At 44.6% G+C, this 25011-nt stretch overlaps 1 protein-coding gene across 2 annotated transcripts in view; it reads left to right on the top strand.

Annotated features, from left to right (window-relative positions):
• Positions 1 to 24624, top strand: part of GXYLT1 (glucoside xylosyltransferase 1) — a 70081-nt gene extending 45457 nt beyond the window's left edge. For both annotated transcript variants that reach the window (XM_050936283.1, XM_050936282.1), the window contains 3 exons: positions 14771 to 14894; positions 15262 to 15434; positions 16995 to 24624. In XM_050936283.1, the coding sequence (XP_050792240.1) occupies positions 14771 to 14894; positions 15262 to 15434; positions 16995 to 17156 (459 nt within the window). In that variant the 3' untranslated portion in view covers positions 17157 to 24624. The remainder of the gene's footprint in view (positions 1 to 14770; positions 14895 to 15261; positions 15435 to 16994) is intronic.
• Positions 24625 to 25011: the final 387 nt, after the last annotated feature.

Below are 25011 nucleotides of genomic sequence, written 5' to 3'. Positions count from 1 at the left end.
GTTCTATCATGGCAAAACAACTTGATTTATTTATTGATAAGGGGAAGACAAAATATATGGCTATTAGTGTCCCCAAAGTAACTATTAGAGTGGATGAAGAAAAACTAGAAATAATAAGTCATTTTACCTGTCTAGGGAATGAGATGTGCAGTGATGGTGATACCATGTTAGATGTCAAGCAATTAATATCAAAAGCAGCAACAACTTTCGTAAAGATTTGGAAAAGGATCCCAAGTACTGACACACAAGTACTTTCTTTTTTTTTTAAACATTGGTATCATGTCTGTCTTCTTTTATGGAGCAGAGTCATAGAAATGTACAACTGAAATTGAAATTGATCAGATCAATTAATTCCAAAGTAAATGCTTATGGTAGATGTTCAGAGACCATCAGAAGGAGTCCTTTTGCAACATCAGAAATTCTAAGTAGAGCAAACCAATTTAAAGTATCAAATAGACACAAGTAAAAAGACAACGATGGACATATTTAGGACAAACTTGAAGTATGCCACCAACTTGATTTCCATGGCAAGTGATTACATGGACCTTCAACTGGAAAGAAAAAGAAGGTTGCCTAGAAAGACATTATGCAGAACAATAGAGAGAGAAGCCAGATCCATCAGCTTGAAACTCGGAACAAACCAGCACAAGACTAACATAAATAGTGGAAATTGCTGGATGCCCAGTACACCTGTGGGTGCAGGAAGATAAGGAGGAAGAGCCCACTTTCCTTCTGTTTCATAGGTTGCTATACAACTTGCAGTTCAGGCCAAGGAATGGATATGAATGGGGGCTGCACTTACACAGTAACTTGGGCATCAAATATTCTGCATTATGAGGGGGCATGAAGATCCCAGCAATTGACCATCTAGTCCAAGAACCCTTCTGTAGGGTTTGATTTATTTAAATAACAAAAAATGCAGACCAAGGTCAGATAAACTCAGAGTACCAATATGAGGCTTTCCTTGATTCTGCCAGTTGGGAAGGGAGAGAACCCCTCCTATCACCTTTAGTAGCCTTTCCTGACCACTGTTCAGCCCTTCTTCCACAGCTTCACAATCCTTCCAAGCTGAGGCTCTCCCACTACCTCCAAGTTGGCACCTGCTCCGTGTAGGTGTCCCCACTTTCAGACTTTGACTGACAGGTGCAGAGAACCCTTTACTTTATCTTGGTCTCTCCTGTTTGTTGCCTTGCCTAAGAGGCAGGAAGCTTTTGAGTATTTTCCTGTAGGTCCCATGACTAGGAGCAAGTATGTACCCTGCAACTAACAGCTTGCAGTTTTAAAGGGCCCCAGGGCCATAAGTTGCACTCTGGTGTCTGTGTATGCACCGCAAGACCCAACATCCTGTTAGATTACACTTATGCATCCCTATAGACTTGGCTTTCCAGAAGCCTAAGCTGCTATGGGCTCCATCCCATGAGTGTGATTGTACACCGACAGCTCTCCAGCCTGGTCTATACTCAGGGTTAGGTCGATGTAAGCTACCTTGTGTTGACCTAGCTGTGCAATTGTCAACAGCTGTTTACAATCCTGTTTGCTCAAGTGGCCAAATATCCAAAACTTCACTTCCCCCCCTGCCAATGTAAGTGCCTCTTTATGCTGATTTAGTAGCACCACCTTCCTCAGTCACAGTCAATGTAATTAGGTCAATGCAGTGTGAGTGTATACACTGTGTTCTTTATGTTGACTGTTAATTGCTTTCAGGAACTCCCACAATGCCCCATGCTGACAAGACAATCGATACAAGTGCTCCTGATGAGGATGCGCACCACCGACTAAAGGAGCCAAGTGTGCAAAAACAAGCAATTTAATAACTCTGGTGGCTGTATGCCGATGTAAATTTGGTTGACATAATTTTGTAGTGTAGACAGGGCGTCCAAGAACTACAGTTACGAGTAAATAACTTTTCTTTCCTTTTCTCTGCATCCTCACCACCCTTCTTCATGTGTTGGTTGGGCAGTACTACTTAAATCCCATCTGTTAAGATCAGAGAGACTGTTGGGGGAGAAAAAAAGAAGGCTTTCTGTTCTTTTTGCAGTGAACTGGAACACTCCCAGGTTGTTAGTCTATCCTTTCATATAGACCCTAAATTCCTTAACAGCCTGTATATAGTATAATTCCAGTAATCTGAATTCCCTTTACAAGAAAATCATAGTTAATGAAATCTACAGTTTCCCCCAGGTAGTCCTGTATTAGTTAATCATCTGCTAATAACTCCTGAACTAGCCTCTTAGTGCTATCAACAACTTTGTACTTTTAATACTTAATATTTTGTACTTTAATACAGAATAAAAAAAACTAATTTACTAAAACACCAAAATTGTATTAAAACCACAGTGTTGGTGTGTTAATACATTTGTTAAAAGTACAAAGTATTAAGTAAACATCAGCATTACTCCTCCCTTTGTTCCCCATATTTCTTTGTCAGTGAAACTGCTGCTCAGATTAACACTTCCATTTATCTAAATGCCTGTTACCCAGAAGTTTTGGATATTAGGCCACTTGAGTAAAGAGGATTGTACTATAAATGCTGAATATTACTGTTTCAATACAAAGATATAAATGTATTAGTTTAAACAGGTTTTTCAAAGCTTTTTGTACTGCATTGTTTGTGCCAGTGTGATGTAATCTGTGAAACATGTATGTTAATTTATTTTGACTTTGTATCACACACGCAGAATTCAACATTAAATAGTATCTCACTTTTCAAATTAGAAGTGATCTTAAAGAAGATACAGTAACTCCTCACTTACAGTCGTCCCTGTTAACGTTGTTTCGTTGTTACATTGGTGATCAATTAGAGAACATGCTTGTTTAAAGTTGCACAATGCTCCCTTGTAACATTGTTTGGCAGCTGCCTACTTTGTCCACTGCTTGCAGAAAGAGCAGCCCATTGGAGCTAGCAGGTGGGGGCTGGAACCAGGGTGGACCGGCAGCCCCCCATCAGCTCCCCGCTCCCCTAAATTCCCTGTGCAGCAGCAGGCTATCAGTTGCCGGCAGTTCAGCTGTCCCTCCCCCCACTGCCATGTGCTACTCCTGCCCTCTGCCTTGGAGCTGTTCCTGGGAGCCTCCTGCTTGCTGCGCCAGAGGGGTGGAGGGGAGGGGTGCTAATGTCAGGGTATCTCCCTCCCCTCTGCTCCTGCCCCCAGCTTACCCCATCTCCATAGAGCAGGGAGGAGGACATGGGAGGAAGCGTCCTGGCAACAGCAGCTGTCTCAACTTGCTGATCTACTTAAAAAAGGCAATGTACTTAAGAGTGGGGTCAGCGTACATAAAGGGGCAATGCGCATCTCTCTCTCTTTCACACAGAGTGTGTGTCTCTGTCTCTGTCTGCCATGCTGTCTCCCCTCTCTCCATTTGTGCTGCCTTGTAGAGTGTGAGGCTACATTGACAACAATGTGTTAACTCTTGAGGGCTCAGCTGAGTGCTAGTTCATCATTTAGCCAGTAAGGCATTCCCTGGAAAATATCCAACCCTCTTCCCCCCTCTGACTTCAGCATCTCAACCAAGCTTCACAATCATCATTGCTGTTTACAGTATTAAATTGTAATTAAATTAAACTCTCTCTGTGTGTGTGTGTGTGTGTGTGTGTGTGTGTGTGTGTGTGTATATACAGAGAGAGAGGTGTCTAGTGACTGCCATTAATTCTGTTTTGTAGACCATGATCAGAAAATGTGGGGTAAACCTAGAATATTAAAGAAACTTGTGGGGAGATACTAAATTGGGGGTGCAGCAAACACCACTGAAGATGGAAAATAAAACAAAATTACCTAAATAGATAGAAACATAGACAGAAAATAGTTACTTGGTTTGGAAAAACGCAAGCAGATATAATTGAGGAAAAAAACCTGAATGTGAAAGTAGATGGAACATTAGATGAATTTGCAAAGTAGTATTCCAAAAGTTTAATTTTTTTTGGATACGCAGAGTTATCCTGGCAAAAAGAATGGAGATAAATCTGAGGCCGTACTTTGAAGATTCTGTTCATTTCTATAAAGCTCTGTACTAGATATGTTATTAACCTATTCCTCCAATCAGTTTTTTCCATCCAAGGTTTTTTCTTGTTTCTCACACCTTTGCCCTTCAACTCCAATTCTTGTCGAAGGAGAGAATGGATGGCAGGTTTCTCCACTTTGTCCCTAATAATTTTCTCCCCCAAGCATTTCTAGCATTTAGACACCATCAGTAATTCTAATAACCAGGGCTGTCAAGCAACTTTAAAAAAATTAATCACTATTAATTGCGCTGTTAAACAATAATAGAATAACATTTATTTAAATATTTGTGGATGTTTTCTACATTTTCAAATATATTGATTTCAAGTACAACACAATACAAAGTTTACAGTGTTCACTGTATATTATTTATTACAAATATTTGCACTGTAAAAACAAAAGAAATAGTATTTTTCAATTCACCTAATACAAATGCAATCTCTTTTTCATGAAAGTTGAACTTACAAATGTAGAATTATGCACTAAAAAACCTGCATTCAAAAATAAAACAATGTAAAACTTTAGAACCTACAAGTCCAATCAGTCCTACTTCTTGTTCAGACAATTGCTCAGACAAATAAGTTTGTTTACATTTACAGAAGATAATGCTGCCTGCTTCTTATTTACAGTGTCACCTAAAAGTGAGCACAGGCATTTGCATGGCACTGTTGTAGCCAGCATTGCAAGATATTTACATGCTAGATGTGCTAAAGATTCATATGTCCCTTGATGCTTCAACCACCATTCCGGAGGACATTCGTCCATGCTGATGATGGGTTCTGCTCGATAACGAGCCAAAGCAGTGCAGCCCAGTACATGATCATTTTCATCATCTGATTCAGATGCCACAAGCAAAAGGTTGATTTTCTTTTTTGGTGGGTGGGTTCTGTAGGTTCTGCATCTGAGTGTTGCTCTTTTAAGACTTCTGAAAGCATGCTCCACACTTCATCCCTCTTTGATTTTGGAAGGCACTTCTGATTCTTAAATCTTGAGTGCTATAGCTATCTTTTGAAATTTCACATTAGTATCTTTGCATTTTGTCAGATTTACAGTGAAAGTGTTCTTTAAATGACCAGCATGTGCTGGGTCGTCATCCAAGACTGCTATAACGTGAAATATATGGTGGGGCCAGCAGGCTTCCTACCTGGCTCACTCCTCTCCACCCACAGCAGATTTTGGGTGTGGGAGGGGGCAAGGGATTGGGGCACAGGACAGGATGAGGCGGGCTTTGAGTGGTGCTTACTTGAGGGGCTCCCTGGAAGCGGCAACATCCCCCTTGCTCAGTTGCTAAGTGGAAGCATGGTCAGGCAACTCTGCATGCTGCCTCTGCCTGTAGGCACTGCCTCCGCAGCTCCCGTTGGCCATTTCCCAGCCAATAGGAAGTGTGAGGGCGGTGCCCTGGGCAGATGCAATGCGCAGAATTGCTTGGCCACACCTCCACCTAGCAGCTGAGCGAGGGGGATGTCGCCGCTTCGGAGGAACTCCCCATGTAAGCACCTCCCAGAACCCACCTCACCCCATCCCGTGCCCCCACCCCCTTGCTTCCTCCCACACCCAGTCTCTTCTGCTGGGGGGAGGGAGGGTGTGATGGCCCAAGACTGCCCCAGCAGCAGCCGGTGTGCCTGGCACAGGGGCTGCCTAAGCCTCCCCTGAGCCAGGGACACTGGCTACTGCAGAAGTCAGAGGTCATGGAAAGTCACGCAATCTGTGACCTCTGTGACAATCTCACAGACTTAACTATCATCCATAGATATTTTTTCAATGTAGTCCTTTCTGTGTCTCTCCCTTCTATTGAGCATGTTTCAAATTACTTTTCTGTGTTTAATCTTATCTTTTTACTGCTCATATGTGTCTAGGTAACTTTCCATATCTCTGTCCTTGTGGATGTTGGCAAGACCTCTCAATTAGTATAATTTGTGTAAACGTGCTGTTTGCCTGCCTTCATGGACAAATAATGATAATGTTAGGTCCCTACAGATCCCACTCCCCACCCTTTTTCTCTGTCCAAATTGGAATATTATTATTCTTTATTTAGGATTCCATCAATTTTTTTTATAGTGCTTATATTCAAAGTAGCTTGATCTTCTTACAGATAGTCCTCCCCTTTATTTTGTTAAATTTCTCTTCCTTTATTAACCCTCACAGTTCCTCTTGACCTCTTACTATTTATTTATTCCTTATCTGCCTTTTCAACACTTAGCCTAAAACAACTGAACTTTACACTAAAAATATACCATTGGGAAGAATTTTGCATTGGCAGGAAGGTGAATGCATGAGTCAACAAGTCTCTTCTCATTCTTACCATATTATGTTTTTTCCTACCACTTCTGCATGTGTTCTTTTTTGTTTTTTTGAGACCTGTTCTTGTAAGTTGCCCACAGTTCAATCTGCTATCTGTTCAGAAGTAACCTGTTTCACCTATTTTCATCATAACTATTTGAGAAAAGAACTTGTTGCTATACAAGCACCATCTTCTCATGTACCAGCCTTTTCCACCATACCTTTAGGTACCCTTTCTGCAACTGTGTTTGTGGACTTAAGAATGCAGTAGTCTTTGAGGTTCTATTCTTTAGTTTGCTTCATGGTTTCTTAAACATAGTCCCCAGAACCTCATTTGCTGAACTGGGATCCTTATTTAGCAGTATGATGAAAGATACAAGATCTTGAAGTTTTGCAGGAATGATCAATGTCATATTTAGAGAACAGGAACTCACTAGTATAGGCAAAAAGGCTGTAGGTCAATATTTCTCAAGTTGGAGGTTGGGCCAAAGTGTGCCTGAGGAAAGTCACCACCTCTGTTCTTGCTCTGATTCAGGACTGTGGGAGCATCTTAGAAGTACAGGTCTGCGGATACAGTTGACAAGCAGCCTGTAATCCAAGCTTCTCTTCTCTGTTCCCATGTCCTTCAGCTCATCTGGGGGGTGGCCTCAACAAGTGCCCTTACCCTCAGTGTCATATAATCTGATGAGTAGGACCACAGGATTGAGTAATAGAGCTGCTGGGAGTGAGTGAGGAAGGAAAAAATCAGCAAAATAAATGAAAGCACGCTAGGAAAAATGGGGAAAAAGGAAAAAAAAATACATGGGGGAAAAAATGAACAGACCTGAAAGGGAGAATCAGAGTAAATGAACAGGGGAAAAAAGGAAAGACTGTGGCAACTATATGAGTGGAACAGAAGGCAACACATTCATTCACTAATCCATCCCCAATGGGTGGCTGAAACAGAAAAATTTGGAAACTACTGCTGTAGCTAATTATTGAGTATATTTGAGTATTCATATGCATGGTATCAGATTAAGTATTCATATTCTTGTGCTGAAGTTTAACTGACAGGAATTCAACTATACCTCTTTCTCCATCTAGATTCAGTTCTAGGCGTGTAATCAAAGGTTACTTTAACCTTGAAATCAACATACCAGTAGAAAGGCTATTGTCGCTCGATTGTATAATGTAAGGGTGCTCATCACTCTCGCTGATTTATTTCCCCATCTCTCTCCAGCCTCTCTCTGTTCACTTGCTTGCAGTCCCTGCCTTAACCCTAGCCCACCTCATCTAGAGTCTATATGAGCAGCATTATTCAACTAAACACCTTTGAGCTAGGAGAATTCTCCTCTAGCTTACACTGGAAATTTGAGGTTTAAGAGTGTGATTGTTGATTAACTTACACCTTCAGAGAAGATGAATTACAGCAAAGTAATTTTCCAGTTTGTAGGCACAAATGATACTATGGAACACTAAATAAGATGTTTAAATTTTGTCATTTGTAGGTATCACAATTAGGTACAAAATTGTGACCCAGTTTGAGCTCTGACAATTGGGATTTACACTAGTGTCATAAAATCTGACGTGGGGCCATCACCCCTGGTTCCATATTGATTTATGTTGTAATTAGCCTTCCATTATTTGTTATGTAATTAGCATTTAGTAATTTTGGGAAGGCTGTTTGTTCTTTATATAACAAGTTGTCAAAACCGTCCCTGGTTTAAATCCAAAAGTCATCTCAACTTTAACTGTAGAACCACGACTGTTTCTTCTGTGATCCCTGTTTTTACATTCTTCTCGCACTCTCCAACGTCGTCAGCATAATTCTTTGAAGTATTTATTTGAATCTACAGGTGAAGAGTTTGTGTAGTTACTTTTCTAGATCAAGTCATGGTGCCATAATTAAGAGTTAGTTATAAGTTAAAATTTAATAAGTTTCATTCAGTGAGAAACTTTAATTTTACACGTTTGTGCAATTGTTTTATAAATCTTTCATGGCAGTTTTTTTGTGGGAAATCTAGCCAATTTAAAGTTAATCAAGACTTTTGTTTTGAAATCAGTTTAAAAAAAAATCTTTTCATCCTGTAACTCAGCCCCAGTTCAATATTCTCTCTCTTACTAATGTTAGAAAAACTGCTTGAGGGATGGGTTTTGAGGAGAGACTGGGAAGTCTGAAGTTCACTTTAAAATATCTTGCATAGCCTTTTGCAGAATTTTCTATTAGAACAGATTTCGTACTTGATTGCATTAATCCATAGCAAAGGGTACTTTTTGTTTCTTAGTATTGTTTGTATACCAAGGCGCTTTCTATGACAAATAATTCATGATCACAAATAAAAAATTTACTACTTTATTTTATATGGTAATTAAGAGGAGGAGATGAACAAAAAGTTACAAACGACTAATCTAATATTTTCAAGAGAAACAAGGCATAATTTAAGACATATTCGACTTGGATGTAATTTATTTTTCATGAAGTATGAAAAACATGTTTAAAAAAAAATCCTATGCAATTTCAGAGATTCCAGATTTGAAAAGCAAATTCTTCTTCGAGTGCTTGCTCATATCCATTCCAGTTAGGTGTGCGCGTGCCACGTGCACGTTCGTCAGAAGATTTTTACCCTAGCAACCCCCGGTGGGTCGGCTGGGTCACCCCCTGGAGTGGCACCACCATGGCACTGGATATATACCCCTGCCAACCCGACCGCTCCTCAGTTCCTTCTTACTGCCTGTGTCGGTCGTTGGAACAGTGGAGCACGGCTTAGCTGTCCTCCACTTCCCTAGCTACAGCTTGTTTCTTCGCTATCTTGTTGTATATAGTTGGTTTTATCTATAGTTATAGTTAGTTTGATAGTTCTTAGATAGTTAGTGTATATAGTTCAGCGGGGTTTGGGCATTAGCCCTTTCCCCGCACTCTACTAACAGCGCTCCTCCGGCACTGGACCATCCTGGCACCACTAAGACACCGCGGCACCGGCCATCTCCGGTGCAGGGACCTGCTCAGCACTGATCTCTCTCCCCGAAGCAGAAGAGGTCGAAGTCCTCCACTGCCTCTGTGCCCTCGGCACCGCAGACGCAGCCTCGGTCGGACCGCTCGGCACCTGCACCTGCCGTGGCACCGACTGCTGTGGTACCGTCGGCTCCGGTCCCTGAGAGGTCCCCTCCGAGGCCTGTGGTTGAGCTTACGGTCCCCTCTACACCGGAGACGTTCTCCGCAGCCAGGGACCTTATCGCCATGACGGAGTCTGTCCTGCCTCAACCCCCGGCACTGCTAGTGCAGGTACTACACTCCAGAGGCAAGCCGACTATAATGAGACCTCCTTCAGTCGGCCCAGCTGACTGGCACCGATCACGATCCAGGTCCCGGTGCTGTTCGCGATCTCATAGATGATCACACTCCCGACGCTGCTTGCCTGTCCGGTACCGGTCGTACTCATAGCACAGATCAATGTCTCGGCCTCCACTGCTCCAGCTCCCAGCACCACGACTCTCACAGCTGTTCACGTCTTAGACCTTCGAGATCCAGGTCAACCTCCTGGGCACGGTGCCGGTCGCAGGTCCCGGTCTCATTCTTGGCATTGGTATGACTCCAGGTACCGATCCCCAGCGCCGAGGAGATCACCAACGGCGAGACAGAGGGACTCTTACCAAGGTGTCTCAGCTCCTCCCTGGCTGTCCCGGCACCCATCCGTGTCTTCTCAGGCGGACAGTGCGTATGCCCAAGACAGAGACACCGATGTGCCCACTGCGATATTCCACGAGCCCCAAGCTCAGGATCAAGGACCTCAACAGTGGGCATTCTGGACACCCTGGGCATATCATCAGGCCCAAGGTACACATCCAGGCCCATCGCGCTTTGCCACATCAGAACACCGGGTGCCGGAAGCCACTATTAGCCGCCCTCCTCCTCCTGTTTCGGAGGAAGTGTCAGTCCAGCCACTGGACTCCCAGATCCCAAGGGAGACAGAGGCTGTCCACCAAGAGGAGCCCTCAACTGACTCGCTTGTCCCAAATCTCTCCTCATCCTCCTCCCCTGATGAGGCGGTAGCTGGCACGTCATCGGTAGGCCCTCCACCAATTGACCTGAGGGCCCACCAGGATCTCCTCAGGCATATTGCACAGAACATGAACTTGCACGTCGAGGAGGTCCCGGAGGTAGAGGACCCAGGATTGGACATCTTAACATCGGATGCCCCCATGAGAGTGGCCCTCCCCTTTATACGGACGATCCAGGCCAATGTCAACACAATCTGGCAATCTCTGGCCTCTGTCCCACCTGTTGCCCGGGGAGTGGAACGTAAATATATGGTGCCCTCCAAGGGCTATGAATATTTATATAACCATCCCCCTCCTTGCTCCCTAGTTGTCCAGTCGCTCAACGAGAGGGAACACCATGGCCAGCAGGCCCGAGCCCGAAATCAAAAGATGCGAGGCACGTGCACTTACTGGGGCGTAAAGTCTATTCCGCAGGGGCACTCCAACTCCGCATGGCTAATCAACAAGCCCTCCTTAGCTGCTATAATTAAAATACCTGGGTGGTGGCAGACAAATTCAAGGAGTTGCTCTCGCAGGACTCCCGATAGTAATTTGCTGCCATCCTGGACGAGGGAAAAAAGGTGGCTAGAACTTCTCTCCAGGCTTCCCTGGACGCAGCGGACTCCGGGGTGACTATGAGGCGTATCTCATGGCTGCAAGTCTCAGGCCTTCCCCTGGAGCTCCAACATACAATCCAGGACCTCCCCTTTGAAGGGCAAGGCCTAGTCTCAGATAAGACAGATCCTAGGCTGCAAAGCCTAAAAGACAACAGGGTCATTATGCGCTCGCAGGGCATGCATACGCCAGTGACTCAGCGCAGGCCGTTCCGCCCCCCCCCACACCGCTCTTACCCTCAGCCCAAACAAAGACAGATCTGTGCTAGAAGGCGTGGTAGAACCAGTCACCGGAGGCAGTCAGGCAACCAAGGGGGCCAGAACCAAGGTCCCTCCAAACCTTCCACAGGGCCGAAACCCTCCTTTTGAAGGTGCGCCCGAGGGCGTCATACCAGTATTGTCAAACGATCCGTTCCCTCCTTTCTCCAACCGCCTCTCCCTTTTCCTCCCTGCGTGGTCCCGGCTAACGTCAGATTGCTGGGTCTTACGCACGCTGGAATTTGGGTACCACCTCCAATTTATTTCACGCCCCCTCTTCCAGCCCCCTTCCTCGTCCCTCTTCAGGGACCCCTCTCACGAGCAACTCCTCCTCCAGGAGGTGCAGACGCTCCTCGCCAAAGGAAGCATAGAGGAGGTACCGGAACACGAGTAGGGCACGGGGTTTTACTCTCGCTGCTTCCTAATCCCCAAGGCAAAAGGGGGTCTCAGACCTATCCTGGACCTGCGGGAACTCAACAGATACATGATAAAGTTGAAGTTCCATATGGTATCCCTGGGGACCATCATCCCATCCCTGGATCCTGCAGACTGATATACCGCCCTCGACATGAAAGATGCGTATTTTCACATAGCCATCTACCCACCTCACAGGAGGTTCCTCCGGTTCGTAGTCAACCGCCAACATTTTCAGTTCGCGGTCCTACCGTTCGGCCTCTCTACAGCCCCAAGAGTATTTACAAAATGCATCTGAGGAAGTGGGTATTCACCCACGAAAGCTCATGCTCCAAAACATCTGTTAGTCTATAAAGTGCCACAGGATTCTTTGCTGCTTTTACGAAATGCATGGCTGTAGTCGCCGCCCACCTCCGCAGTCGTCGGGTACATGTTTTTCCATATCTAGACGACTGGCTCATCCGAGGGACCTCCGAGGCACAAGTAATCCATCACGTTGACATTGTCAAGGATCTTTTCCTACATCTAGGCCTAATGATCAATGCAGAAAAATCCACTCTGATTCCCACTCAGAGGATAGACTTCATTGGTACCACCCTGGACTCCAACCTTGCCAGGGCCTGCTTACCACTGCCCCGGTTCCAGGCAATGGTGGCCATCATCCAGAGTCTGCAAGCTGCTCCGTTGACTTCGGTTTGCACTTGCCTCAGTCTCCTGGGTCACATGGCGGCCTGCACGTTTGTGACGAAATACGCCAGACTGTGCCTCTGTCCCCTCCAATTGTGGTTCAACTCAGTGTACCAACCAGGCAGGGATGCCATGGACATGATTGTCACCATTCCCCCGAGCGTCCTAGGCTCCTTTGAATGGTGGCTGACCCCCTGCCTGGTGTGTGCAGGGCTGCCGTTCCATCCACCCCAGCCCTCTGCGTCCCTGACGACGGACGCATCATCTCTCGGCTGGGGTGCTCACCTTGGGCATCTACACACTCAAGGCCTTTGGTCATCTCAGGAACTGGCCTTGCACATCAATGTCCGGGAGCTGAGAGCAGTCTGCCTTGCTTGCCAGGCGTTCCAACAGCACTTGCAAGGCCGTTGTGTGTCGATATTCACCGACAACACGACAGCCATGTACTATATAAACAAACAGGGCGGGACAAGGTCCTCAACCCTTTGCCAGGAGGCCTTACGACTTTGGGACTTTTGTACAGCCCACTCTATAGACCTCATAGCGTCCTTTCTCCCGGGGGTTCGGAACACTCTGGTGGATCGCCTCAGCAGATCCTTCCTTTCTCACGAGTGGTCGCTTCGCCCGGACGTTATTCTTTCGGTCTTCCGGAAGTGAGGATTTCCCCATGTAGACCTCTTCATGTCCCGCGAGAACAGGAAATGCCAGATGTTTTGTTGCTTTCACGGCCTCTCACAGGGTTCGATAGCGGACGCTTTCCTCATACCGTGGACGACTCACCTGCTATACGCCTTTCCACCGTTCCCGCTCGTCCACAAGGTTCTGCTGAAAGTACGCAAAGACAGAGCCCGCTTGATCATCATCACTCCAGCGTGGCCCAGGCAGCACTGGTACACCATGTTGCTAGATCTGTCAATAGCCGACCCTATCCCACTACCTCTGCACCTGGACCTGATAACTCAGGACCACAGCAAACTGCATCACCCAGACCTACAGTCCCTCCATCTCACAGCATGGCTCCTGAGTGATTGACCCAGTCTGAGTTGTGTTGCTCTACCCCAGTGCAACAAGTACTCCTGGGTAGCAGAAAACCTTCTACTAGAGCAACGTATCTGGCCAAGTGGAAGCGTTTCACGTGCTGGTGTGCAGAGCACAATGTTCTTCCCACCGAGGTTCCCATCCCCACCATCCTGGACTACCTCGGGTCCCTTAAACAACAGGGCCTAGCGGTATCATCTTTGAGGGTGCACTTGGCAGCCATCTCTACTTTCCACCCAGGAGAGAATGGCCGCTCCATGTTTTCACATCCTATGGTAGCTCGATTCCTCAAGGCTTGGAGCACCTATACCCCCAGGTACACCGCTCCTCCCCATCCTGGGACCTCAATCTGGTTCTTACCAGACTTACGTTGGCCCCATTCGAGCCATTAGCAACTTGCTCCCTTCTCTGCCTGTCCTGGAAAACCGCTTTCCTTGTAGCCATCACATCGGCAAGACGAGTTTCTGAGCTCCGGGCTCTCATGGCAGACCCTCCATATACTGTCTTCCACAAGGACAAGATGCAGTTGCGACCACACCTGGCCTTTCTCTCCAAAGTGGTATCGGCTTTCCATGTTAACCAGGAGATCTTCCTTCCGGTCTTCTTCCCGAAGCTACATTCATCGCGCAGGGAGCAACAGCTGCACTCCCTAGACGTCCGTAGAGCGCTCGCTTTTTATATCGAGCGGACAAAGCCCTTCTGCAGAACCCCCCAACTCTTTGTCTCGGTGGCAGAGTGTATGAAGGGCCTTCCCGTTTCCTCACAGAGGATTTCATCCTCGGTAACATTGTGCATCCGCACCTGTTACGACTTGGCTCACGTTCTGTCGAGCCACCTCACTGCACACTCTACCAGGGGTCAAGCCTCATCTGCTGCTTTCCTGGCTCACGTGCCCATCCACGAGATGTCGCGCACGTACCTGGTCCTCAGTGCATACCTTCACCTCTCACTATGCCCTGGTTCAACAGTCCAGAGGTGATGCAGCCTTTGGCTCCACTGTATTACACTCTGCGACATCTCACTCTGACCCCACCGCCTAGGTAAGGCTTGGGAATCACCTAACTGGAATGGATATGAGCAAGCACTCAAAGAAGAAAAGATGGTTACTCACCTTTGTAACTGTTGTTCTTCGAGATGTGTTGCTCATATCCATTCCAAACCTGTCCTCCTTCCCCACTGTCGGAGTAACCGGCAAGAAGGAACTGAGGAGCGGTCGGGTCGGCAGGAGTATATATCCGGCGCCACTCCAGGGGGCCACCCAGCCGACCCACCGGGGATTGCTAGGGTAAAAATCTTCCGACGAACGTGCACGCGGCGTGCACACACCTAACTGGAATGGATATGAGCAACACATCTCGAAGAACAACAGTTACAAAGGTGAGTAACGTCTTTTACTGGGATTCTTTGATTTCTCTTGGGACTTGGTTCTAATGTTTTCTTTGTTTGTTTTTATTTTTTTTAAAATAGAATGATATGACAACAGCTCGGCTACACTGGGGAGAAATTCTTATGCCATTGCTTAAAAAATATAAACTAAACATAACATGGGGTGATCAAGATCTGTTGAATATTATGTTTTTTCATAATCCAGGTATGTCCTTTTCTCTGTTTAATTTTGATATTGTTTCACACTACAACTCTAAGATATATTAATCTTGTATTTAGTTTCTAAATGCAGAAAATGTTGCCCTTTTCCAGAATTTTCAATGGATTTATTCCAGATAGCATTTTGCTTATTCCTTTTAAAAAAGGTTCTTTATGTTGATTTTGAGATCATTTAATCCAAAATAGATTTAAATTGTATTGATGCCACCTAATTATTTTAAATATAATTGTATACAAATATTTAACACAGTCTCTGCAAGATGTTATCTTACCAAGAAAAACTACTGATTACATTTTTGTTCTCTCCCGAAGAGTTTTGTTGTGAACTGTGTACTGTGTATTTTTCTGAACAGAGAGCCTATTTGTCTTTCCCTGTCAATGGAATTATCGTCCTGACCACTGCATTTATGGAAGCAATTGTAAGGAAGCTGAAGAAAAAGGAATATTTATTCTTCATGGAAACAGAGGTGTTTACCATGATGATAAACAGCCAACGTTTAGGATTATATATGAAGCAATAAAAAAAGTAAGTAACTGTATAAACTACAATCATCCATAACTTTGTGTAGAATTATTTATAAAATGTATGATCTGTTAAAGTTTAACATGTTTAGGACATTTGTACTTTTTCTTGTATTATAATAATACCTCACCTTTATCAATTCTAGATAATTAACACAGTAACACTTTTTAAATGATTTGCAGTTCAGCTGGACTTCAAGTTTGGTTTTATGACAAAATAGAAACAGAATTGTTCATTAAAAGACCTTATGCTGAGTCTTATAACAGTTAAACACAAATATGTAAAGAACCATATAATATTTATTTGTATTAGGATAGTTCCCTCAAACCAACAGAGATTGGGGTTCCATTGTGCTAAGCATTTTACAAACAGAGTAGGAGACATTCCCTGTCCCAAAGACCTGACAATGTTCATAGTATCGTACAATTGTTAAAATTTTATTGTAGGCATACTTTGCCCACTGGAAAACAAGTATTTGTGTATCATATTGTGATCTGTTTTGTATGCTAGGCACATTAATATGTGGTTATCACTTTAAATGCATGCAAGTTTCCCTTCTGAGCACAATGGGTTCTTTTTTATTCTGCAAATAAGGCTTCCAATAAAGTATTTATCACTACATCAGTATATTCACTGAAGAGCTGTAAAAAGTAGCATTGATACACATTTTAATGTAACACACTATCTTGTATATGACCTTCGAAAATCAGTAATATATTTTAATGGTGCTTTATTGGAGGTTGTCATATGGATATAAAAATGAAGAAAAGTACTTTTGGGGGTCTGAAAATACACTGCACAGAAAGAAAATTTGTTCCCATAAAATAAGATACTTTGTTTCCTTTTAGCATTGTCAAAAAGAAAAAAAGTATCTCCTTTTTAGTTATGACACCATTTGGTTTATGAATATTCCACAAAAAGTATATAAAACAATGCTGATCTGATGGTTTTAAGATTAGCACAATTATTACACTATGAAATGTTGGGTTTGCAAATAATTTTTCATATCTCTTAAGAAAAAATATTATAACACTGAATTAATGATTGTATTTGTACTTTATGTTCATGTTAAACACAATATATGCTTACATTCATTCAATTTAATGAAATTGTTCTGTCTTTATTGGTACTGTAGATTATCCATTGTGCTGTTGATTCACTGTAACTCAATAAGAATTTAAATTTTTTAAAGAAGTGCATTTAGACTGGGATAATTGTACATTTTTTAAGCTAAAGCTGAGATGCAGTAGGCATGTGATCGTGTGAACAACCCATGAATTATGTTAGATCTTTAAAGCTTATTTTGAATTTGCTTGTATGGCTTAGTATGTTGATTTTGTCTAAGCAATATTTGAATGATGACTTTTTCATATTGTATTCAAAACAAGCTGAGCAAAGTTTTTACTAGCTTTAGAGCATCAAGGAACCATATTTATGGAGTTACTTTTGTGTTTCACAATAATGATGAAAGGCATTTTCATAACACTCTTGCTTCTTTGAAAAAAAAGGAATATTGTGCTTACACATGACCTTAATGTCACTTCTCATTTTTTTCCCCTCTAGTATTCCTTTGGTGATGACCTGGTTAATTTCCTGTTACAGCCCCTAGAACTGGAACTGCAGAAGACAATGCATACATACTGTGGAAGAATATACAAAGTGTTCATAAAGCAGCTAACAAAAAGCATAAGAGATATTTATGATAGAGGATCAAAGGGAAGTTGATTCTTACTACAAACTCACAAAATTATTGAATTCAAACAGACGGAATATATAAAATGTATGAAGGATGTTCATACAAAAAATATAATATTGCTTGAATCACCTATTCCTAGCGTGCCTAGGTAAATGTTTACCAGTGTAGATAAAATGAAGAAACTGTTCATATTATGAAGAATACAAACACTTTCCTGCAAAGAAGATATTTTTGATCTTTTAATCACTGCTAATTTTCATTCGAGTTCTAGTGAATATGGGAGTTACTGGCTCTTCTAGTCGGTTTTTTTATTCTGCATAATTCAGTTGTCTGTCATACTCAAATGGGTAAAACAGAAATTAAGATAGATCTATTGGTAGAATGTACCTCATACATTATCTATGATTCTGCTAAACTGTGAATGTAGCAATAATTGAGTCAGCACTAACCTCACTTTAAAAGTGTGAGAACAAAGTTGTTTACAAGGACAGAAGTTATTCTGTCTTCAAAGAAATGTGACATAACCATTGACAATCTGTATGTGCCTTTAGACTTGTTCATCTCCTACGTGTTAAAATATTGTTTTGACAATCATGTTTCATATTTTAAATGTAAACTGCACATTATAAACAAGATTTTCAAAGCAATTAATCACTAGTTTAAGAGGAACTAGTTTCCCGTCTGTAGTTACTGATATCTTGTTGTGATACAACCTCCTAACAGATGCTGTGTTCAGCCATCTTGCCAAAATACTCCAGCTGAATTTTTTATGAAGATATAATACAAGATTTTTTTTAAAAATAGTTTTTATCACTTTTAATGATACCTTTTTGCAACTTTACTGAGCTTTCTGGAAGCAGAAATATATAATGGAATGTTGCCTCTATTATATTTAATTACTAAAAATGATTTCATGATATGGTAGAGAGCTGTGAGTGGGGGTCTTAATTGTTCACTAGAATGCATATAGGACATGTTTCCTATGAGAACTATTAATGGTGAGGAAGTATTACACACATTACCGGTTCACCTCAGAACCCCGTCTCCCCCAATAGATTTGCATATGTGCTTAATAACAAAGCTTAAAAATCTTGGACAGATCCTCAGATGAATGGTTCCATTGACACCAATAGAGCTATGCTGATTTACAAGAGTATTAGGCCCCTGTATTTTTGTTTATAGGAAACCTGTTCCATTGTTTTCAGGATATAAATTTATTTCCTTTTGAAAAATGAAACAAAATAAGAAAAAATCTATTGGTTCTAATAGTAATAAAATATTTTTCTTCGAGTGATTGTTCATGTCCATTCCAATTAAGTGTGCGCATGCCGCATGCACGGACATCAGAGACCTTTTTCCCTTAGCAGCTCCCGTCAGGACGGTAGGGGAGCCCCCTAGAATGGTGCCCTTATGGCAGTATATATATTACCCTCCCTTCAGTTCTGTCTTACCGTCCATGGAGGGGTTGGAATGTGCTCGCTCGCTCGCTTGCAAGTGATCCCTTAGCCTTTCAATCTTCTAGTTAGAGTTGTCCTTAGGTAGTTAGCAATTAGTTAAATACCATTGTATTCAGGTGTCTGGAAGCTAGTTCCAGCACCAGCCTTGGACTGCGGGAAATGCCGCAAGCCCATTGTTTCAAAGCTTGCGACACGTGCCACAAGTTTATGCCTAACAGCGACCCCCACGACTCCTGTCTCCAGTGTCTGGGAGTGTCTCATCAGGCAGAGTGCTGCAAAATCTGCAAGGCCTTCAAGCCGCGCACTAAGAAAGAAAGAGACTTTCACCTTAAGCAGTTGCTCATGGAGGCCACTTTACAACCACCAGCCCCTGACTGACCGGCACTGACCCCAGCTTCCTCGTTGAAAAGTGCCCCGGCATCCATGCATGACCTGGCACTGCCCAGGCACCGTAAATTGCCAGCACCGAGATGAGCCGACAAACCTCGGCGCCGGTCAACTAAGCATCACAAGAAAGGAGAAAGAAGGTGCTCTCCCCAAAGAGCTACTAAGCTGCTCAAAGAAGCTCCTTGCATGCAAAGACAGATTGCAGGCCCAAACCAGGAACTGGCACCGTCGACTCTGGTGCCACAGGCCCCATTGAGTCCAGTACCCAGCAGATTCAGTGCCGATGAATGTCTGGAGGTCATCAAACACCCCTCCACACCCGATTCTTTCGAGGCAGCGAAAGACCTCATTGAGTTGTTGGCGCCAAACCCCCTCCTGTGCAGGGAGAAGCCTTCTGGCATCACCCAAGAAGGTGCTGTCAAGAGGAAAACCGGCAGTGGTGCTCCGCTCAAGGTCACCCTCTCGGCACTGCTCTTGGCACCGCTCCTGTTCAAGCGTGGCATCCTGCTATTCCCCAGCACCTGTGACCGAGTGTGAAGTTATGGCACCAGAGGCGAATCCACTAGCAGTGCCCACGGCAACCGCACGCCAGTTCACAACGCCATCGGTCGCCCGGCGCCAGAGTACAACACCGACAATCTCACCGGCACCAAGTGAAAGGCACCAGTCCCAGTCCTGAGACTCCTGGTACCATTGGCGGTCCTGGTCAGCCAGGCACTGCTCCCCAGCTGCTCAGCATTCGGTACCACCCTGGTCCTCTAAGTTGGCTCCAAGGCCGACTCCAGTCGGTCTAACTGTAGCAGACATCGAACTGTAGCCAGCAGAGAATCCCAATCAGCACAGCAGCCACAGTGACTTCCTCTGGGTCAGTGGCCTTTCTGGACCCCATGGGCCTACCACCAGCAGCAGGGCATCACCTCCAGAGTCTCTAGGTCTGGGCAATCTATGCAACGCCATTCCAGGTTGCCACACAGGCACGCATCAAGGACAAGGGCGACCACTTTCTCCACACTGCCCCTGGACCCCAAGAGCAACCAGCGCTTCCATGCCCAATGCCCGAGGCGGTGCCAAGTACTGCGACAACTCAAGACGTGTCAGCCCCACCGGGCCCTGAAATGTCCCAGGCATATGGGGACACACAGGAGGGTCTAGATGAAGGCAACTGGCAGCACCTCACTTCCTCCTCTTCTCCAGACGAGGCGGTGACGGGCACATCGGTCTCAGGACTGCCACCGATCGACAGGGCTCACCAGGAGCTACTCCACAGGATCGCCCTCAATATGGGCCTCCAGGCGGAAGAAACGGTCAAGCAGGAAGATCCAGTGATGGACATCCTGATGCCCGAAGTTCCCTCCAGAGTCGCGCTCCCTCTCATAAAGACCATACAAACAAATTACAGCACTATACGGCAGATCCAGGCCTCCATCACACCGACAGCCAGGGGGGTAGAAAGGAAATACTTTGCTGCTTCCAGGGGCTATGAGTTCCTGTTCTGCCATCTAACTCCCTGTTCCCTAGTCGTTTCAGCAGTCAGTGAGAAGGAACGACAGGGCCGACAAGCCTTAGCCCCAAAGGCCAAGGAGGCCAATTATTTGAACCTCTTAGGTAGGAAGGTCTGCTCCTCTGGGGACCTCCAGCTATGCATAGCCAACCAACAGGCGATCCTTAATAGACATAACTTCAACTCTTGGATGGCCGTGTTCAAGTTTAAGAATCGCCTGCCCCAGGACTCTCACTCTGAGTTTATGGCATTAATCAAGGAAGGAAAGGCAGTGGCTAAGACTTCGCTACAAACCTCCCTCAATTCAGCTGACTCTGCAGCCAGAACCATTGCCTCAGGGGTAGTCATGCGACACTCAGTGTGGCTCCAGACATCGGGTCTCCCTCCAGAGGTCCAGAATACCCTCAAAGACCTTCCCTTTGAGGGCTCGGGGCTTTCCTTGGAGCAAACAAACTCCAGGCTGCACAGCCTTAAGGATTCTAGGACCACCCTGAAATCAGTAGGGACGCATATGCCGGCAACCCAGAGAAAGCCCTTCAGGCCTCAGCCTCCACAGCAAAGGCAGTATCAACCCTGCCCCAGGTAGGAGCTGTATCGCAGGCGGGGCAGAAATAACAGGCATAGACAGCAGAATAATGTGCCTAACCAAGGCCAGAATAAACCCCAGCCCGGAAACAAGCCAGCAGTTGAAGGCATTCCCGGGACAGTGTACCAATCCAGTTCCTGGATCCATCCCCACAGTTTTTAAACCAGTTATCCCACTTCTATCATGCTTGGTCCCCTATAACGTCGGACCGCTGGGTGCTGCACACTGTAGAGTTAATCCCTCCAATTCTCCTCCTTCCCTCCCTCCCACCCACCTTCCCCATCCCTCTTCAAGGACCCCTCTCACAAGCAGCTCCTTATGCAGGAGGTTCGTTCAGTCGTCAAGATAGGTGCGGTGGAGGAGATTCCACAGGAGCTAAGGGGAAAGGGGTTTTACTCCTGTTACTTTCTAATCCCTAAGGCAAAGGGGGGTCTTTGACACATTTTAGACCTTTGCGGACTCAGCACATTTATGGTCAAACTCCAGTTCCACATGATCCCCTAAAGCACATTCCATCATTGGATCCAGGGGAGTGTGACGCTGCCCTCGACATGACAGATGCATACTTCCATATTGCCATTCACCCAGTGCACTGACTCTTCCTCCGGTTTATCGTAAACCAATATCACTACCAGTTCACAGTTCTCCCGTTCAGCCTGTCAACAGCCCCCCGCGTGTTCACGAAATGCATGTTCCAAGGACGAGGTCCAGTACCACATGACAATGGTCGTGGACATGTTTCATAGACTGGGGCTCCTCATTGTACCCAAATCATCACTCATACCTACCCAAAGGATAGAGTTTATAGGGGCAGTCCTGGACTCGATATGGGCGAATGTGAGACTTCCAGAGCCCAGGTTCCAAGCGATAGAGCAAACTGTCAAATCAGTGCTTCAGTATCCCACCGTGACAGTCAGGTGTTGCCTGCAGCTAACAGGGCATATGGCAGCATGCACCTATGTGGTCAAGCATGCCCAATTGAGACTCAGGCCCATGCAGGCGTGCCTCGCACTTACTGTCTGTACTGAGACCCCCTGGACCTTGTGGTGACAATCCCGGGACAGGTTCTAGAATCCTTGTATTGATGGCTGGTCTGTGCAGGGGTTCCCTTCACCAAGCCTCAACCTTCTCTGATGTTAGTAACAGATGTGTCAGATCTGGGCTAGGGTGCACACTAAGGGGATCTGAGGACCCAAGGCTTGTGGTCGAGGGATGAGATACCTCATATCAACCTGAAGGAGCTCAGGGCAGTTTGTCTGACTTCCAAACCTTTCATGCCACTTTGCAAAGTCACAGCATGACCGTCCTGACATAACACCACCGCCATGTTCTATAAACAAGCAAGGTGGAACCTGCTCCTCACCTCTCCGCCATGAGGCTTTTCTTCTCTGGGACTTCTGTATCGCCCAATCCATTCAGCTCGAAGCATCCTACCTTCCAGGGGTACGGAACGAGCTGGCAGATCGCCTCAGCAGGTCAGACCACATGCACGAGTGGTCAATCAGATCGGACATCATAAAGTCAGCCTTCCAAAAGTGGGGTTATCCCCAAGTAGACCTCTTTGCCACCAAGAGCAACAGACAGTGCCCTCAGCTCTGCTTATTCCAAAACCACAGTCCAGGCTCAATTGCTGATGCGTCCTTAATACCATGGGATGAAAGTCTGAAGCAGGGGTCGGCAACCTTTCAGAAGTGGTGTGCCAAGTCTTCATTTATTCACTCTAATGTAAGGTTTCACGTGCCAGTAATACATTTTAACATTTTTAGGTCTCTTTCTATAAGTCTATAATATATAACTAGACTATTGTTGTATGTAAAGTAAATAAGGTTTTTAAAAATGTTTAAGAAGCTTCATTTAAAATTAAATTAAAATGCAGAGCGCTCTGAACTGGTGGCCAGGACCTGGGCAGTGTGCGTGCCACTGAAAATCAGCTTGCGTGCCGCCTGCAGCACGCATGCCATAGGTTGCCTACCCCTGGTCTGAAGTATGCCTTTCCTTGTAACCCGCTCGTCCACTGGGTCCTCCTCAAAATTCGCAGGGAAAGGGCAACGGTAATCATGATCGCCCCATCTTGGCCCCAGCAGCATTGGTACAGAACCCTCCTAGAGTGGTCCATAGGACGCCCTGATAGCCCTGCCCCTCCACCCAGATCTGATCACCCAGGACCACTGGTGCCTCCTTCACCCGAACCTGCAATCTCTACATCTCATGGCTAAATCCCATAGAGAGCCAGTGCTTTCAGTCGGTGAGACAAATCCTCCTGGGCAGTAGAAAACCTTCCACTGGGTCTACCTACTTGGCAACATGGAAAAGGTTTTCCTGTTGGTGTGAAGCCAAGCACCTTCAATCACTCCAGGCTCCTATCCCAGTTATTTTAGACTATCTCCTACACCTTAAGCAACAGAGTCTATCCCTTTCCTCCATCAGAGTACACCTGGTGGTGAATCAATGGCAAGAAGGAACTGAAGGGGAGTCAGGATGGCAGGGTAATATATACATCTCCATAGGGGTGCCACTTTAGGGGGCTCCCCTGCCATACTGACGGGAGCTGCTAAGAAAAAAAGTTTCCAAAGTCCATGCATGCGATGTGCACACACCTAATTGTAATGGACGTGAACAACATATCTTGAACAACAACAGTTACGAGAGGTAAGTAACTGTCTTTTATATCTTAATGGCATGAATGCTGTTTTAGGTAATACTTAAGCAGAATTTAGATAATAGTTCTAATTGGAATGAAGTAATTATATGGTGGCTTTTTCTGGGAGTTCCTTAGTAATCTGAGCTTGAAAGATCCCGCCAATGTCTAGTCATCCGCACCTTCCATGAGGCCCCATATAATGGCCATCTTTCTGTCTGAGGATGACTGGCTCTTATGTTTGTCAGCTCCAACTGGATCCAAGAAGTCGCTGAGCAATACAGAAACACACCCTCTATTGTGAGCAGTGCTTCTGTTGTACTCCCAGCCCCTGTGGCCCAGGGAGCAAGAGACTGGATGGGAAGTAGAAGCCAGAATCTCTTGCATGTTGTGTAGTGCACAACCACTAGTCTTATTAGACAAATATGGAGCTATTTTTAATAGGGATAATACATTGGAAACTGTGGGTTTTGTTTATAGTTCCAGCACATAAATTCAGATGCCAGAAGCTAATCCGCCCCAACTTCACTCACAGTGCATTTTTTGTGCATACACGTGTTGCATATCAAATAAAAAGTATTAATGAGCCAGATAAATAATGTTAATTCTACTTAACCATCTATTGGAAGTCACCAAATGGTCACCACACTGTATATTCTTATTTTTAGAATAATGTGGAAATCAAATAATTCTCTTAATGTTTGTGTATTTACTTATATTTCGCACACTAAAACACCATAGAAAATTTACTTTACTATTGAAACTAGTTCATACGTACAGTTTCCATACTTATGAAGTGAAAGATGTTTATCTCCTTTAAAACTCTTTCTAGATTTAAAATCTGTATGACCGTGAATGCAATTGTAAAGTTGAATGACTTGCAGCATGAAATGCATTATTTTTTTACATAAACTTTGTTTTGCATCTGTTTTTGTCTTCAGTTTTTTATTTCTATTAATAATACTGTGTGATTATGTTTACAAACACTTTCCTTTGTAACACCCTGCTCTTGCACATTTATAATTTGTTGAAATATTCACTCATGGGACTGATGTTTCATAGTTGATCTTTATACAGATGTTGGGTGTTTTGGTTTTTTTTTGTGAAAGTTTTCAATCCTTTGAGCCATTTTTTAAACAGAATGATAGAGTGCAAAAAGCAGCAGTAACTTTTTCATTTAAAAAATTCACTTGTACTCTTTTTGAACAGAACTGAAACAAAAATGTCTGAATTTGAAAGTTAAAGCTTGTCATAGAATAGGCAGCCTACAGTGAGTTGTGCTTTATTTAAATAGATTTTGCTTTAACATTTTTGA

Source organism: Gopherus flavomarginatus, chromosome 1 (assembly GCF_025201925.1).
Source record: "Gopherus flavomarginatus isolate rGopFla2 chromosome 1, rGopFla2.mat.asm, whole genome shotgun sequence".
NCBI lineage: Eukaryota > Metazoa > Chordata > Testudines > Testudinidae > Gopherus > Gopherus flavomarginatus.
Note: the sequence above shows the minus strand (reverse complement) of the source record. Positions and strands in the feature narration are given on the sequence as shown.